Source organism: Salmo trutta, chromosome 10 (genome assembly GCF_901001165.1).
Source record: "Salmo trutta chromosome 10, fSalTru1.1, whole genome shotgun sequence".
Lineage (NCBI taxonomy): Eukaryota > Metazoa > Chordata > Actinopteri > Salmoniformes > Salmonidae > Salmo > Salmo trutta.
In genome coordinates, this window is record NC_042966.1 from 10,945,241 (window position 1) to 10,963,363 (window position 18,123).

The 18,123-nt window shown below is 43.4% G+C and overlaps 3 protein-coding genes across 3 annotated transcripts in view; 1 reads left to right on the forward strand and 2 right to left on the reverse strand.

Moving 5' to 3' along the window:
- Positions 1 to 752: 752 nt before the first annotated feature.
- Positions 753 to 5,164, reverse strand: LOC115201099 (somatostatin receptor type 2). Its single transcript, XM_029764386.1, has 3 exons — positions 4,647 to 5,164; positions 2,139 to 2,935; positions 753 to 1,815 (listed from the first exon to the last, which is right to left on the reverse strand). Exons 2-3 carry the CDS (start codon positions 2,862 to 2,864, stop codon positions 1,399 to 1,401), a joined length of 1,143 nt encoding a protein of 380 aa, XP_029620246.1. The 5' UTR covers positions 2,865 to 2,935; positions 4,647 to 5,164; the 3' UTR covers positions 753 to 1,398.
- Positions 5,165 to 5,273: 109 nt separating this feature from the next.
- LOC115201101 (zinc transporter ZIP11-like) overlaps positions 5,274 to 18,123 on the forward strand; it is a 166,193-nt gene continuing 153,343 nt past the window's right edge. The window contains exons 1-2 of the mRNA XM_029764390.1: positions 5,274 to 5,586; positions 8,190 to 8,286. The gene's annotated coding sequence lies outside the window, so the exon portion shown is untranslated. The remainder of the gene's footprint in view (positions 5,587 to 8,189; positions 8,287 to 18,123) is intronic.
- Positions 15,039 to 17,722, reverse strand: LOC115201100 (somatostatin receptor type 2-like). Its single transcript, XM_029764388.1, has one exon. The coding sequence runs from the start codon at positions 17,223 to 17,225 to the stop codon at positions 16,173 to 16,175; it is 1,053 nt and encodes a 350-aa protein (XP_029620248.1). The 5' UTR covers positions 17,226 to 17,722; the 3' UTR covers positions 15,039 to 16,172.

The following is an 18,123-nucleotide window of genomic DNA, read 5'->3' on the forward strand; positions in this document are numbered from 1 at the left end:
ATTGAATTTGCCCCAAACATAACGCTTTGTATTCAAGACATAAAGTTAATTTCTTTGCCACATTTTTTTTGCAGTTTTACATTAGTGCCTTTTGCAAACAGGATGCATGTTTTGGAATATTTTCATTCTGTACAAGCTTCCTTCTTTTCAGTCTGTCAATTAGTTTAGTATTGTGGAGTAACTACAGTACAATGTTGTTGAACCTCAGGTTTCTCCTATCACAGACATTAAACTCTGTAACTATTTTAATGTCAACATTGGCCTCATGGTGAAATCTCTGAACGGTTTCCTTCCTCTCTGGCAACTGAGTTAGGCAGGGCGCCTGTATCTTTGTAGTGACTGGGTATATTGATACACCGTCCAAAGTGTAATTAATAACTTCAACATGCTCAAAGGGATATTACATGTCTGCTTTGTTTTTATTTTAACCATTCAATAGGTGCCTTTCTTTGCGAGGCATTGGAAAACCTCACTGGTCTTTGTGGTTGAATCTGTGTTTGAAATTCACTGCTTGACTGAGGGACCTTACTGATAATTGTATGTGTGGGGTACATATATGAGGTAGTCATTAAAAAATAATGTTAAATACTATTATTGCACACAGAGTGAGTCCACGCAACGTATTACTGTATGTGACTTGTTAAGCACATTTTTATGCTTGCCATAACAAAGGGGTTGAATACTTATTTAACTTTGACATTATGGGGTATTGTGTGTAGGCCATTGACACAAAATCTCAATTCAACCCATTTTAAATTCAAGCGGTAACACAACAAAATGTGGATAAGTAAAGGGGGGTGAATACTTTCTGAAGGCACTGTATATACATCAAGACGAGATTGTCTTGTTTGAAGTCAGAGAAGCTTCACGAAGGCAGTCAGATAGGATTTCCAACCTTCCGGGATGCAAAAATCTAAAGTCTCCAGCTTCAGTCAAAGGTGTTCTGACTTGGTGAGTAACATCTTCCTTATCAATCAATAAATAAGATGCTTTATCAAAGGTGTTCTTTCCTCATATCCTGCTCTCAAGACAGTATGAATCAATCCATGTCAATGAAACATGATAGACATCTTTTTCTCTGTTTTCCAAGACGGATCTTGACAGGTATGTTGTAAAAGACAGTATGGACCCCCTTGGTGTCTGGGCCACTGTCCAGCAGTTTATAGAAGAGTGATGTTAATATGACTAGTCCGTCTAACTTGTCCACATACACTCTGGTAGTGGGCAGAGGACCATCCATCTGTTCAGGGTGACGATGCTCACAAGCAGCGCCACGGCCACCTCAGATGAACCGAGTACTATGCGGATTTCATACCTGCACACACGCACGTACACATGCAAGCAAGCACGCACACAAACACTGTCTCACACACTCCCTCACACACTCTGGCAAACAGGTCATATACTGGTCTGCAGCTCGCCGTTGAGCAGCGCTGCGTTGTGCGTTGCTGCTGTGACGTCTTTGACCATGCGCGTTCGGTCCATGCGGCTGTCGCTGCGCTCCACCTCATCCAGGCCCGCCACCTTCTTCAAGCACAGAACGTTCTGAAAGCTCTTCTTGAAGTTGTCCGACAGGAAGGCGTACAGGATGGGGTTGGCACAGCTGTTGGCGTAGCCCAGCACCACCACAAACTCAAAGGTGCTCTTGAGGACGGGCGTAGTGTCGATGGTGCCCGTCACCGAGGTGACGTTGAACACGTAGAAGGGCAGCCAGCAGAGCACGAACATGGCAACTACGATTGACACCATTCTGGTCACCTTCCTCTCCGAGCGCTTACGCTTAGTTGAGCCCACGCGCACGCCTGACGACTTCACCTAGTGGCCGGGGAGAGAGGGGACACATCCTTTGTTATTGGTACTACCTTCAGCGATGCCGCAACTGTACCTACAGTGCCTTCAGAAAGTATTCACCCCCCTTGACTTTTTGCACATTTTGTTGTGTTAGAGGCGGAATTCAAAATGTGAATAAGACATAAGTCAAGCGGGGTGTGAATACTCTCTGAAGGCACCGTATCTCTATAATTCTAGATTATAGGTCAATAAATACTATATCAGAATAGGTGGGAGAACTTCACCAAAGAAGTCAAAGATGAATGAACTTGAGAATAAAACACCATTAATAGGGAGGAGGAGCTCACCTTGACAATGATGAGCAGGTAACAGAGGCAGATGACGGTGAGTGGCAGGAAGAAGCCCAGGAAGAAGGTGTAGAACATGAAGGCCGTCTGATAGGCCTCCTGAGGCTCTGGCCACACAATGGTACACACCCACGCCTGGTTCTTATTGGGCATCAAACCGCTGAAGATCATGATTGGCAGGTTGACCAGCAGGGACACTCCCCACACGGTCAGGTTGATGATCTTAGCCACGCGTGGCTTCCGCCACTTGGTGGACTTTATGGGGTGGACCACGGCCAGGTAGCGGTCGATGCTCATGACCGTGAGGCAGAAGATGCTGGTGAACTGGTTGAGGCAGTCCACGGTCATGACCAGGCGGCAGAGCACGGCGCCGAAGGGCCAGTGGACCAGGGCCAGCTGCATGGCGATAAAGGGTAGACTCAGCATACAGAGAACGTCAGCCACGGCCAGGTTCAGGATGTAAATATTAGTGACTGTTTTCATCTTGGCGTAGCGCAGGATGACATAGATCACCAAGGTATTGCCCGTCAGGCCCACGGCGCAGACCATGAAGTAGATGAAGGTAATGACCACGGAGCTGGTCTTGTCGAAGACCTGTTGGGTCTCTTCAGGAGTGTCATTCCGGGACCCCAGATCGGACTCGTTCCCTGGGAAGTAGCTGTCATAGTACAGGGGCTCGGGGAGGGAGAGGTTGGGGGATGATGGGAGGAGAGGCCAGAGATCCATACTGACAGGGAGGAGGGCTGGGTTGAGTCTGTTTCAGGGTTGAGATAGGGGACACTAGTGTCACATCCCACCTGAGTGCACAGTACATAGAGAGAGAATGAAGAGAGAGAGAGAATGGAGAGAGAGAGAATGGAGAGAGAGAGAGAGAGAGAGAGAGAGAGAGAGAGAGAGAGAGAGAGAGAATGGAGAGAGAGCGAGAATGGAGAGAGAGAGAATGAAGAGAGAGAGAATGGAGAGAGAGATGACAACAGAGCGGGTGACAACAGAGCAACACCATGATGAAGGAGAATACATTCCTTCCAAGCACCATGGCAACTGTTAGCCTATACTATATAAGGGTTTATGACTGTCTTTCACGCAACATGAAGTTTCTTAATAAAGCCTGCCCATCACTTATAGGCCCCCACACAATAAACTTGCAGGCCCCCACACTCCTCCTGTAGGGCTTTCTGTGTGTTTTTTAATTTTTTTTTTACAAATTTTACTTTAATGTGTTGAACGGTTGGGACTTGTGTGACCCTTGTGGACCCTTGTGTCTCTTCCACTGTGTCTAGCAGCAGCTATGTGTACTGTACATACTGATAACAAACGTTGATTTAATTGATCTGGATTGGACAAACAACCTCAAGTTGATGTTAGACCCTTTGGAAAAACAGCCATTGATTCCTCAGCAGAAATAAATGATGGATAGGACCAGCGCTATGCTATAGTTTTAGGCAATACTACCCGCAGAGGATGGGATTCCTCTGGGTGTTGTAATGAAACTACTCTCTGATGCAAATGATCCAATTGTTTTGCACTAAACTGTTTATTTATTGATAAGGACCAGACAATGGCAAACTAATGTTGACTAACTAAACCTAACCCTTTCATAGCCTATGTGTTTGTGGTTGCTGAGAGATGGTTTACTTAGAAAAACAAAACCATTGGGAATGTTTTGTTTTGGGATCAAATATATTTGCAGGGCACAGGTCAGGATTTGATGTTGCTATTGTTTGGCATCTGTGGATCCGGGTTTATTGCGCAAGTGCAGGTCCTCTATTGGATTGTTCTGGAGGTGAGGAGCCGGGTGCACTACATGGGCAACCTTTGCGCTCTAGCCACAGACAATGGCAGTAATTTTCTTAAGAGTTAGGTTTTGTTTTTTATAGTATAGATCTTTTAAAACGTACCAAATAGGCAATTGTGAGAAAAATGACTCGATTATTTTTTTTAGCAGAAATTAGATTACACTTCTTCAGTATTGATTATATTTATTTTATGTAGAAGTATTGGTCTCATAAATGCAAGGTGGTTATGATTAGTCTTTCTTCTATCATTCTAAAATATTTCTCACGCCAAAACAGACTTCACATTGTAATATTTTTTTCAATATTGCTGGAGAGGTTATTTTATATCCATTTATTGTTTGATCTGTTTGGCCACCAAAGGTGGACACTAACATTCAATTAATTGTTTATGTCAAGTGAAAATGATGGTACATTGCAGGCATTAAAATTCAACAGCACGCACAATGGCAAACACAAACGCGCACGAGAAATAACTTTGATTAGACTATAAAATGACAGATGCGCTGTTATAATTTACTTCAGCTAGAACATTTAACAGGTGTCAATTGAAATAGAGAAGTTTCCGATAAAAAATGTACATTAGTTATTCATATGGTAGACTATTACTATTATTGAGCATGCCTTTTGCCAAAACCAAGATCACAGTTAATTGGCTTATTATTTGTTAATAGCGCATGTACAATTTCAAGATGTTTGTACAGGTTAAACTTACCTTTATTTGTAAACTTTAACGTCACATTAGATCCATTTTGGAATGGTTTAATTTCAGCCAAGAGTATTCCGACCATCACTGAAAATCCAACGGAAGGCAGCATTCTGCCCTGTGGCTTCCACTTAACATTACACCTGTTCTCCCATTGCGCACAGTGGTAACTTGTGCGCCAAAGTGGTGACGGTCATTGCCACATAACAGCTATGTCTAATATGTCAAATAGGCAATATAGTATATATTACATTTTTCTTTGAAATACCTCAGCAATACAACATTTTGTAAATCATTTGTAGATAGTTTTGAGTAACTGATGTATCCAAAAGTAGCTTACTGGCGCTGAATCCGTGGCCAGAGCTAATGCGAAATCTGTTCTAGCAGGAGGACTGATGCACGAAGAAGAGCGCAGCCTGTTCAGCGCGCAGATGAGCGGTGCATTCACTCCTGCGATCAGTGGAATTGGATGATGGATGAGTGCGCGTTTTCTGCAGGTTTCGTCTCTGCATGCAGATGGAGCTGCGGATCCGCTATACTCTCGCCCCCTCCTCCCTCCCCTCCTCACCAAACTCCCCCAATAGGGTTAGGGTTGTGCGTCAGTGTCTGGACATCGACCTGCGTGAAGGAAACTGCCATAGAGTTCTTCGCTCTGATATTATGTAGGGGGATATGTGCTCATACTAATGACCTTAATTGTAACAGTTGCCTCAGTCACCCAGACTGGAACATTTTCTGTGTTTGTATGAGAGCTACAATACGACAGATTGTGTGCAACCAGACGTTATATTGAACCACGAAAGGAGAAATTATTCTGAAAAGATTTGGTAGCCACAAGCGTTCTGGACCGAAACACTGTTAAAAGCCTTGAACAAAGTAAACAAACTCTTCAGTAAGCCTTCACCCACAAAGACAACCGTTTATGAGTCAACATAGAGCTGATATCAAAGTAAGTGTTAAATGTTAGCAATGGAGAAAGCCACACAGACCTTGGTATATACATGTATATATTTTTTAAAGTCGTGCAATCCTACTAATTTTGCCATGGGGCAGAGAGAAAAAATGTGCACTTTTACAGCTAATTTCCTGCAGTTCTGCCAAATTTTCCATGGCATGGAGAGACATTTTTGCAGTTTTAAAGCTAATTTCCTGCAATTCTAAACATTTTGCCATGACTTATACCATGTTAATGATATCTGCGTGAGAGTGACTAACAAAATCAATGGGGGCCCCCTGGAGGTCAGGGCCCCTGGGTTCTTGCCCTGCGTGCCGTGTCGGTATTCTGCCATGGTTACTGCAAGTTTAGATAGCTGGCTTGACTAATTTACCAATCTAAAAATTGTTAGCTGACATGGCTAATTGAGTGATTGTCAATGACTGACAAAACAAGAGAAAAACTGCTGAAGCACAGTCAAATGTTGAAATTGCACCTTGTGCATTCTATTATTCTAACTCTCAACAGTAAATTGAGAGCCCTAGTCGCCGGGGGCCCTTCGGCTTCATCAAAAGGCAAAGTTTGTCTGGTTCTTATTCCAGAGAGAAAAAAGGAATTTCAACAGCTAAATGCACTTTGAGATGAACATTGAGGGGTGAAATCTTATAAAAATGTTGACAAAAAATACTATAAGAATCTACTCGTGTCAATTCTATTCAAAAGCTTATACAATATAAATATAATACAAGACATTCAGGTAACTGGCACCTTCCCTCCTGCCACAGCAGACACTGCCAGTTTTCAATTCCAGCAGTGACTGTGGGTCTCTCTACTCTGGAACCAACCTGGACTCAGGGGTAGACCTACTAAACTAAAATCTGGGACACACAGATTAGTGTGATATGTTATGTTTGGTATGGTATGTATTAATTTGTGGTTGTTCATCATCTATTTTGTATGATATGTTACGAATGACAATTCATACAATATGTTACGAATTTGCAATGCATATGATATGTTACGAATTCCAAGTTGTTGTGGCTAACGTTAGCTAAGTGGCCAGTTGGCTAATGCTAACGTTAGCTAGGTGGCTAATGTTAGCTAGGCTAAGAGTTAGGGGTTAAATGGTTAAGGTTAGGCTTAGGCTTAGTGTCGTCGACGTGTGTGTAGGTGGCAAGGAAGTCAGGCGCAGGAGAAACCAACTTGGTATAACTGGAGTTATTTAATAAAGAATAAACAAACACGAACTCCAAAACCAACGTACATAAAAATAACATGGGTAAAAAAATACCCGTAGCTCACCAATACAAAATACATGAAACTGATAACAAACAAAACAATCTTGGACAAGGACATGAGGGAAAACAGAGGGTTAAATACACAACATGTAATGAATGGGATTGGAACCAGGTGTGTAGTAAAACCAGACAAAACCAATAGAAAATTAAAAATGGATCAGTGATGGCTAGAAGACCGGTGACGTCGATCGCCGAGCACCACCCGAACAAGGAGGGGCATCGACTTCGGCAGAAGTTGTGACACTTAGGGGAAGAGTTAGCTAACATGATAAGCTGTTGCAAAGTAGTTGCATAGTTGCATAGTTGCTAATTAGCTTAAATACAAAAGTTGTCCGTGATGAGATTCAAACCTTTGGGTTGCTTGAAGTTTGGTTGCTAGAAGTTTGCGTTATACATCCACCTTCCTTCCCTCTCTCCCTCCTTTCATTTTTGCCTTAAGTAATCATCTGTCTTATGTAACCATATCACACTAATTTGAGTGTCCTGGGTTTTCATAATTATGTTACGCCTGCTGGAACACATACATCTACACTGTAATGCCAAAAACCTCCATATCACGTAACAAATTCAAACATACACTCTATTTGAATCAGCTGTGTAGTGCTAGGGCAAAAACCCAAACCAAAATGTGCACCAAGGGGGGACCCCAGTGCATAGTTTGGGAACCCCCCCCCCCCCCCTCCCACACACACACACACACACACAAACAGCCTGCCCACCCATTCTAAGGTGTCCACCAGGTTCTAAAGCACATGTTACTTTTTTGTTTTTTACAGCCTTCAATTTCACAATTCTTTGACCATCAAAAGGTTGGCGGCTAGATCAAAAACATTTAGGGCTACAGCCCCGGAAGCCAACCCCTAACAAGCGCGATGCTGCTGGACCAACAGTTGACCACCATTACAAATCCCTGATGCATAAATCATGGCTATTCTACAAAATGTGGGTAATTAAAAACCCTTGCTCTTTTACAATATCAAGGTTTTGTGATGAATCATTTTGCATCCTGAAGCTTCCCATCCTTCATTGGTGGCCTTAGCAACATTACAAGTGAAAGTATTTTGAAACTGACATTTTCTATCTCATAACCACTGACAGTTGTTTGTAAGGATGCTTGAGTGGATGTGTGGGGTTCTTGCACCAGGATTGAGGGCCAGAGGCTGTGGGGAACTACTTTGCATCTGAAGGACACCCCGCTCTGGGCTGAGTAGGAGGCATGTCATCTTCACATCTCGGGTCGTCTGCTTTTTATTTCCCACATGTCCATGACATTGATTCTCTCTCTTTGCTCTCTATGTCTTCCCTCGCAAAACGTTGCAGAGAGTGGTGAGAGTGTGGCTGGTTAAGAGGACGCGTTGTGGTTCTCTGACACCACAGGACCGGGACACACAAGGATTCCGATAGCGTCATGACCATGGTATGCATTGACTCTCCAAATAATACAGCCCCTTTGCAGAGTCAGGGCAATTCTATGATAAATATTTTTCCAGGAATGTGCTAAACAAATCTCGTGGTTCAGAAAGTAGCAATTGCAATGCCATATCTTCACATTCAATTAGAGTTGTATTCCTGGGTTAAACCCAGGGGCGAAAATCTGATATCAACTTTGGAGGGGACAATTACATTACATTTTCTCAAGAGCAATTCCTGAGGGGGACACCAAAAGTAGTGGTGTAACACATAGCCTACATTGTAATATGGTAAATGTATATTGAGGAACCAAAGAAATAAGGTGTTTGCCGTACTCCTAACTACCGGTACCCAAAACTACACAACTAATCACAACAGCAATACCATTGCCTTTAACAAATCTTAGTTCAGTCACCAGTTTAAGTTGAGAGTGGGGGTATCCATAGCATTTTCCAATTATGTTCCTATTTTACAAGTCAAAAAAATTGAGAACCTTTCATAATGTTGCCAAACAAAGACTCAAACTTACCTGAGACTCCCTGTCTCTGCCAGTCTGTCCCTGCATATCTGTCCCCAACTCTGCTGTCTGTGTGCCATCTGTTGCCTGCTCTGCCTAATGACATCATTGTGAAACATTTCCATTAGAATTTCATTTCTTTCTTATGAACATTTTATCAACTAGTCTTTGAGATATTAGGCTACTAGGGTTCTTACTTTGCATTTTGGTGTACTGAAAAATACTCTGATGTCCGTCTTTTATTTTTCTGCCATTTTTCTACCTGGCTGGCTGGCTGGCTACACACACACACAGTGTGTAGGTTATTTACAGTAGGAGATGGGCTTCTATCATCTTATCTTTTATCATTCTATTTGGGCTTCGATCTAAAAGGTAGCTAGCAAATGTGAAACGGATTAAAATGACAAGAGTTGACAGCTGTATGAGTTCACCATTTACACAACATATGCTGCAACCTTTTGTAATTTTAATAGTTTGTTTCATATTGGCTGGCTTCCAACAATAGCTGAATTTGCAAAGCTAGCGAGCACCGATTCCGTTTCAGTGGTGTTTGCTATAATCTTTGCTACCCGGGTTAAATAAAGGTGAAATAAAATAAATAAATAATAGTTCCCTTGCGACAATTTAGCTTTTGCAACGAGACCATTAAATATCTTTAAGACAATGGTATAAGAGAGTGTAGTTCTGTTCAGTTTGGACTTCAGTTTATCGCTAACCTTATCGCAGGGACTTTGAAGCACTAACTTACATCATCTGCATGCTGATCTTGGAATAAATTGACGATAGCAAAGATTCCATCTTTGACGAGGCCACATAAATGGAATAGGTACTAGCTAGCTTAATAGTTAATATTTGCGCGCTAGCTCTGCATATTCAGCAAGTGTGTGTGCGCGATTGACTGGATTAACCTCACTTCAGTTACGTTCATTGAGTGCCTTTCAGACAGTAGATACGACCCCTCTGTTACCTTGCCAACTAAGGAACTGGCAGTGGATCAAAACATTGTGAGGCAAAGGGTGGGGGGGGTCGCAATCTTTTAAAACTTAAAAATGCGCTATTAAGTGTCTATAATCAGCACAATTGCTTTCATTGCGTATTATTAATATTATTTAAATTACATAGTTATGTTTCAGTGATATATTGGGGGGGACAAATCATATTTTTCCAAGGATGGGGGGGTCGTGTCCCCCCCGTCCCCCCCGGGATTTCCGCCCCTGGTTAAACCCAAATGGTAGAGGGACTCTAAGTATGGCAGAAAACATTAAAAACATGAACAATATATCTGCCACTAATAGTGGAATGATAGTGTTTCACAGTATTACTTACCCACCAGTGTTGTGATTGGCTGTGATATTCGGCTATTCATTTATCCCGCCGGTGCGGCATCTGTTGTCAAACAGTTCTGACTTTGTGGCTGTGATATCTAGTGGAAATTAGCCTGGTTGCTAAAAACCTACACTGTTCGCTAAATTTCATTTTACAGTGCATTCGGACAGTATTCAGAAACCTTCCCTTTTTCCATACTATGTTACGTTACAGCCTTATTCAAAAATTCATTAAATAAAAACATTTCCTCATCAATCTACACACAATACCCCATGAAGACAAAACGAAAACCAGGTTTGTAGAAATGTTAGCAAATTTATAAAAAACGAAAACAAAAAAAACCTTATTTACATAAGTATTCAGACCCTTTGCTATAAGTCTCGAAATTGAGCTCAGGTGCATCTATAACGACACAAGGCGAGACCCAGATGCAGAAACAAATCAAATCAAATTTATTTGTATAGCCCTTCGTATATCAGCTGAAATCTCAAAGTGCTGTACAGAAACCCAGCCTAAAACCCCAAACAGCAAGCAATGCATGTGAAAGAAGCACGCTGGCTAGGAAAAACTCCCTAGGAAAAACTCCCTAGAAAGGCCAAAAACCTAGGAAGAAACCTAGAGAGGAACCAGGCCATGAGGGGTGGCCAGTCCTCTTCTGGCTGTGCCGGGTGGATATTATAACAGAACATGGTCAAGATGTTAAAATGTTCATACATGACCAGCATGGTCAAATAATAATAATCATAGTAGTTGTCGAGGGTGCAACAAGCACGGCCGGTGAACAGGTCAGGGTTCCGTAGCCGCAGGCAGAACAGTGGGAACTGGAGCAGCAGCATGGACAGGTGGACTGGGGACAGCAAGGAGTCATCATGCCAGGTAGTCCCGAGGCATGGTCCTAGGGCTCAGGTCCTCCGAGAGAAAGAAAGAAAGAGAGAAAGAGAGAATTAGAGAGAGCATATTTAAATTCACACAGGGCACCGGATAAGACAAGAGAATACTCCAGATGTAACAGACTGACCCTAGCCCCCCGACACATAAACTACTGCAGCATAAATACTGGAGGCTGAGACAGGAGGGATCAGAAGACACTGTGGCCCCATCCGATGATACCCCCAGACAGGGCCAAACAGGCAGGATATAACCCCACCCACTTTGCCAAAGCACAGCCCCCACACACAGCTGGCAGATGGTTCGAGTCTCTGATATTTATTGAACAATGAGGGGAAGGCAAGAGGCAGGTCGAGGACAGGCAAGAGTTGATCACTAGGTCAGGGTCAAAACGGCACAGGGCGGCAGGCAGGCTCGAGGTCAAGGGCAGGAAGAATGGTTAGGCAGGCGGGCTCAGTGTCAGGGCAGGCAAAAGGTCAGGACCGGGAGGAGTAGAGAAAAGAGATAAGGAAAAACAGGAGCTTGGAAAAACGCTGGTTGACTTGGCAAGACAAGATGAACTGGCAACAGACAAACAGAGAACACATGTATAAATACACTGAGGGTAATAGGGAAGATAGGTGACACCTGGAGGGGGGTGGAGACAATCACAAGGACAGGTGAAACAGATCAGGGTGTGACAGCATCCTGTTTCCGTTGATCATGCTTGAGATGTTTCTACAACTTGATTGGCGTACACCTGTGGTAAATTGGTTGGACATGATTTGGAAAGGCATACATCTGGGGAAGGGTATCAACAAATTTCTGTAGAATTGAAGGTCCCCAAGAACACAGTGGCCTCCATCAATTGTAAATGGAACCTCCAAGACCGTTCCTAGAGCTCGCCGCCCGGCTAAACTGAGCAATCAGGGGAAAAGGGTCTTGGTCAGGGAGGTGACCAAGAACCCGATGGTCACTCTGACAGAGCTCCATAGTTGCTCTGTGGAGTTTGAAGAACATTCCAGAAGGACAACCATCTCTGCAGCATTCCACCAATCAGGCCTTTATGGTAGTGGCCAGACGGAAGCCACTCCTCAGTAAAAGGCACATGACAGCTGCTTGGAATTTGCTTAAAGGCACCTAAAGGACTCAGACCATGAGAAACAAGAGTATCTTGTCTGATGAAACCAAGATGAAACCAAGATGGAAACCAAGCGTCACGTCTGGAGGAAACCTGGCACAATCTCTCTCTCTCAGGACCTCAGACTGGACTTGTAGTGTCATACCCAAGAAGACTCGAGGCTGTAGTCGCTGCCAAAGGTGCTTCAAAAGAGTACTGAGTAAAGGGTCTGAATACTTATGTAAATGTGATATTTCAGTTTTATATTTTTAGTACATTTGCCAAAATATCTTAAAAAACTAAAATCTTTGTCATTATGGTGTATTGTGTGTAGATTGATGAAGGATAAAAACAATTTCATCAATTTTAGAATAAGGCTTTAACGTAACAAAATGTGGAAAAAGTTAAGGGGTCTGAATAATTTCAGAATGCAATGTATATCTGTCTGATGATGAAAAATGAGGTACTATGTTTGTGTGTGTGTGTGTGTGTGTGTGTGTGTGTGCGCGTGCGTGTGTGAGAGAGTCATTGATGACAGCTGACAGCTATTGGACGTAGATTGTGCAATTGAACTTTATTGATTCATTTCCCACCCACACTCCCATGGTGGCCATTATTATTCTTTACTTCTGTCTCTCAACGGCAGTTAGCAGCTGCTTCTAATTACTGAAGGGGGAAGGTTGGATAGCATCTAGGAAAAATAACAAGGAAAACTAATCGTCTGCAACATTAAGCAAAGTCTTAATTGAAACCTTATTGGAGGATGACCGTTCAAATGTTTTATTTGCACTGACCCTCATGGACCCATTTCCAGATACCCATAATCCCTACGGATTTGCACATCATAGAACTGCACATATACAACCTTAGAGTCACAGTCTCTCTTCCTTTTATGTTGTTCAAACCCAGAATGAGCAAACATGCCCCTATTGACCCTTGACGTTGATCAAGCGTGCTTCAGAAAAACAAAAACTTCAGAATCTTTTGGAATGTCTTCCCTTTGCAATATGAACTCGTAAAAACAACAAAAAATAAGCGACAATGTACCAGAAGCACACTAGTTTGAAATCTGTCAGTGAACCCTTAAAGAGAGGCACATTTTAACCAGTGGAAAGCCTACTCCTCTTAAAACCTACTGTAAACGCTGCACATTTTCTTTTTTATTGCTTCTTAAACATAGTCCAGGTGCCAGACACAAGTCAGTCCAAGTCCCTAGCTAGCAGATTGTTATACTCCGAAGCAAGCTAGATCTACTTTGGCTTTTATAAAGCTAGCCAGCTTCAGTTGCTTCACATTCCAGGTCAGGCTTCATCCTACGAAGGTGGATATAGCTTGTCCACTTGCCGCTAACTCTAGCAGGCTTGTATCGTCACCTGCATGTCGCAGATGGCTAGTTGAACGCCAAACTCTTCATTGAGACAATGCTGAAACATCAATCCATGGGCAAGTCAGAGCCACATTTTCAGTTGGGCTGAAATGAAAATGAATGAAAAGTTATCTTGCACATTCAGCAGGCTATGGTGTGAAATAGGCTTTTAGAAGTGCCATCTTTATTTTATGACTTATTTTTAATGCCGTCTTTGGTGTGATTTGGTGTGCTTCTCAATGCACAAGTACCCTTTTCCCACTCCTGTCACTCCTTCTTCCATCTGTGGAACACCTTGTTGCGTTGTGGCCATAGACGTATAATCCATAGATGCCATCTATGGATTATATTTCTATGGTTAGTTGCGGCTGTCAGTTTGCCTTTCACACATTTTTAAATACAAATGCTCAAAAAGACTTACATTTGGAAGCAAATGCTGTCATCACTAAATGTGTAATGTGACATGTATTCTAACATTACACACAACAAATTTGATTAATAAAATATTTCATCAGTCGTCTTCATCAAATGAAGGTGATGATGACAATCTTTGTGAGAGGGAGGGTATTTGATTTTATTGGTCCTCAACTCATGGCTCAGCACCTCCAATCTTCCCACGGCCATGGAAGGATTCGTTGTCATAGAAATTCACCTGGCTAAAAGGTAAGCCACTTTCATGGTCTTGGTTATCCCGAGTTGAACTCAGAGCTGACCAAAGTTACTAAACTAACTCTTCAAACCGAATTCGTAGTATAGGGCTCAGGTCGTAAATATTTAGATTCAGAGCAGCTCTAGACTAGGCTTCACAGAGAACCACAAATTGTAACAGAAAGTTCGTCAGAACATCTCTCATAGTGCCAACTCACCACACAATCCACCACAAGTAAACAGTTTATACACTGAATGTACAAAACATTAAGAACATATTGTTGCACGTCCTAATTTTGAGTTGCACCCCCTTTTGCCCTCAGAACAGCCTCAATTTGTCGGGACATGGACTCTACTAGGTGTCGAAAGTGTTCCACAGGGATGTTGGCCCATGTCTACTCCAATGCTTCCCACAATTGTGTCAAATTGCCTGGATGTTCTTTGGGTGGTGGACCATTCTTGATACACACTGGAAACTTTTGAGTGTGAAAAACCCAGCAGCGTTGCAGTTCTTGAGACACTGAAACTGGTACACCTGGCACCTACTACCATACCCCGTTCAAAGGCACTTCAATATTTTGTCTTGCCCACTCACCCTCTGAATGGTACACATACACAATCCATATCTCAATTGTCTCAAGGCTTGAAAATCGTTCTTTAACCTGTCTCCCCTTCATCTACACTGATTGAAGTGGATTTAACAAGTGACATCAGTAAGGGATCATAGCTTTTACCTGGATTCACCTGGTTAGTCTATGTCATGGAAAGAGCAGGTGGTCATAATGTTTTGTACGCTCAGTGTAAACCAGGTAGGCTATAGTCATACACACATACTGTATAACTAAGTAGTTTACTAACTTGAGCCTCGCAGATTAATTATTTTTGTAACGAACCTAAGTAGAAAAACCCAACATCGTGATTTGTATGTTTTAATGCAAAATTCCTTCAGTTAGTTTTCTCTCATGTGGGATTTTATATTTAAAACAGGAAGGTGATGATACAGTAGTGAGTGAGTGAGTGAGATTCAAGCAGCAATGTGTAATACGTATCCATAAACAATATTTGGAAACTGTGAAACTAATTTGACATAAGTTGAGCTTAATTGCAACATGAAAGTAACTACAAAAAAATGTGTTGATGACGATGGCGGTGATGGTTATGATTTCAATTATGATGATGATTATACCATCAATCTCTGGCTTGTATTTTCTTGGTCCATTGTCTTGATAAAGAATCAGTTGCTTGATCATAAAGTTTACATAAAGTAATACATTTTTCATTCATCTGCCTCCATCAGGAAAACTCACTCTATTTAATTTAGGCAAAAGCGACTAAATTATAACTAATACAAAATGTACCCTGTTAAGACTGAATAACTTAAAAATATTAAGCCACATACAACAAGCATTTTAATAAGTATAAACCATCCTTAGTTACAGTATGAACATTCTTACTCTATATACATCCAATAGGACTAATCTTGGGATGAACCAAACACCTTTTCATCTTGTCCTTTGTATCTCACCCCAAACAGTTCTGAACTAAGAATTTCCCCTAAAGAATTCAACTCTGAGCTGACTTCCATGACATCACCAAAAAGTCATTGAGTCAACTTATGTGGGTCTTCTGGGAGCTCATTGTCTTGGCCAGCAACACATAGCTGCTATCTTGTTTACATGCCACCTTTCACCGCCTCTCTGTTGTCACATCATTTATGCTTCATTTCATGAGTTATGGAAAATCAAATTACAGAGGTGTGATAGAGCAGCGGGGCCAACGTATCACAGCTGTATTAGAAATCAAATTTGAGAAAAAGTCAGAGCAGAGCGGAAATATAAAGTCTATTATCCAGTAGAAAAACAACAGCTGTACAGAAACACTTGTATAGAAAAACACTTGGCATTATAATCTTTACCGACCTCCTTATATACACAAGAATGAAGGTAATAATTGATAGGGGAAGTTTGCATACGGTACATACGCACCAAAAAAGTTTTCACATTTCCACATTGCCCTTTGGGGCTGATGTGAAATGTTTTTCTGGCTTCTCTACGCCACCACACTGATGTCCCTCCCGCTCGTGTCACTGAGGTCATAGCGCTCCGTGTCAGGGTTGCAGTGCACGCTGGGAGACCTTTTGGTGGGGCAGAGGAGGGTGAGGAAGTGGCGTCCAAAGGATTCGGAGAGGCAGGCGTACAGGATGGGGTTGGCACAGCTCCAGGAGTAAGACAGCAGCACCACAAACTCAAAACCCCTGGCGAAGGTCAGCACCAGGTCCATACGGTAGAGCGAGCAGAAGTTGAAGGTGTAGAAAGGCAGCCAGCACACGCCGAACACCAGCACCACCGCCACCACCATCTTGGTAACCTGGGTCTCTAGGCAATGGCTCTCCTGGCTTGGGGAGCTGGCCTGGCAACGGTGAGTCCTCAGGGTGACCACCAGGGCAGTGTAGGAGACAGTCATGACCAGGGAGGGCAGAGCGAAGCCCAGGACAAAGGTGTAGCTGAGGAAGGCCAGCCACCAGGAGTCAGAGGCCACGTGGGGGTCCACCGTACACAGGCCGTCCCTGGCCGAGAAGTGAATGGCCATAGGGAGGACAGGCAGCAGAGAAAACAGCCACAGGAAGCCGCTGACAATCTTGGCCCGCCTGGGCGTGCGCCAGCGGGCGAACCGCAGTGGGTCGACCAGCGCCATGTAACGGTCAATACTCATCACGGTCAGGCAGAAGACGCTGGTGAACTGGTTGATGCCGTCCAGGACCATGACCAGCTTGCAGGCCAGGTCCCCGAAGGCCCAGTGGTTCTGGAAGTTCTGGATGGCGATAAAGGGGAGGCCCACCATGAAGAGGGCATCGGCCAAGGCCAGGTTAAAGATGTAGACCGTGGTGGCGGAAGCCATCTTGTCCAGCTTTAAGATGGCCACGATGACCAGGGTGTTCCCGGCCAGCCCTACGATGCACACAACCAGGTAGAGAACAGCCATGGTCACACTGAACACATCCAGATCCTCCTGCAGATAGGTATCCTCATCCAGGTAACTGGCGGTGGGGGCTGCGATCGACCCCGCATTGTAAAACATCTCTGAGGTGAATGAGGAGTCCATCTTCGCACAATACCTCAGTTTTTCAATACTTGGTTTGGATAAGTTGTGGAGAATGTGAAAAAGATGAAAGACAATGACAAGTGGTAAAATAGTCACAATAACAGTGGGTTAGAATTCAAAAACTTTCCTGTCTTTCTATCTTTTCCTCTGCAAACAGCTTGACAGTGCCCGTCCACCATTAGTATCCACATCACAAAAGTACCCCCAAAACCTGGCTGCTACTTAGCCCCAAAAAACATCCAATCTTTAAAGAGAGGGTTTAATTTTTGTGGTCATATGCTGTCCAAATCAACTGTCTCTTTTTCCTTTAAAACCTTTCAAGTTTAGTCCTGTGGTGTTTCGGAGGAAGCATTCTCTGTGGTGAGAAACTCACACCCAAGTCAAATGGAGCCCTTCTGTGAAGTGTGGAGTGTGCCAGACGGCTGGACGCTGTGTGTGAGAGTGCTTTTATATCTCCCCCCGCAGTGCTAAAGTGTGTCTCTGCCGCCGCGAGCCCCCCGTCAGTCACCTTCCCTCTGGCTCTCCTGTCAGGCTGATAAGCTCCCTTGGCTCTCCCGGCCCCGCTTTTATGCTGTTTCCAAGGTGCAGCTGGCCCCATCTGTTACAATACTTTTGTTTTCATAACTAAACCTTCTCCAGAAAGTGCTCTCCAGCTTTTTTTTCCTTCCTCTCTTCTCTTCACCCCCCCACCACACGCACCCAATCCTTCTCTCTCTCTCACCCACACCACCCCTCTGCTCTCATATACTTCCCTTACAGTTCAGTGTGGGGTCACTCTGAGCTGAACTACCCCCCCCCCCCCCCCCACACACACACTTCCACACACATACCCCACCACTTCCCAGCTAGGGCCACCCACCTTCTAGATTGGCTCTAATGGATGAACTGTTGACAGGAA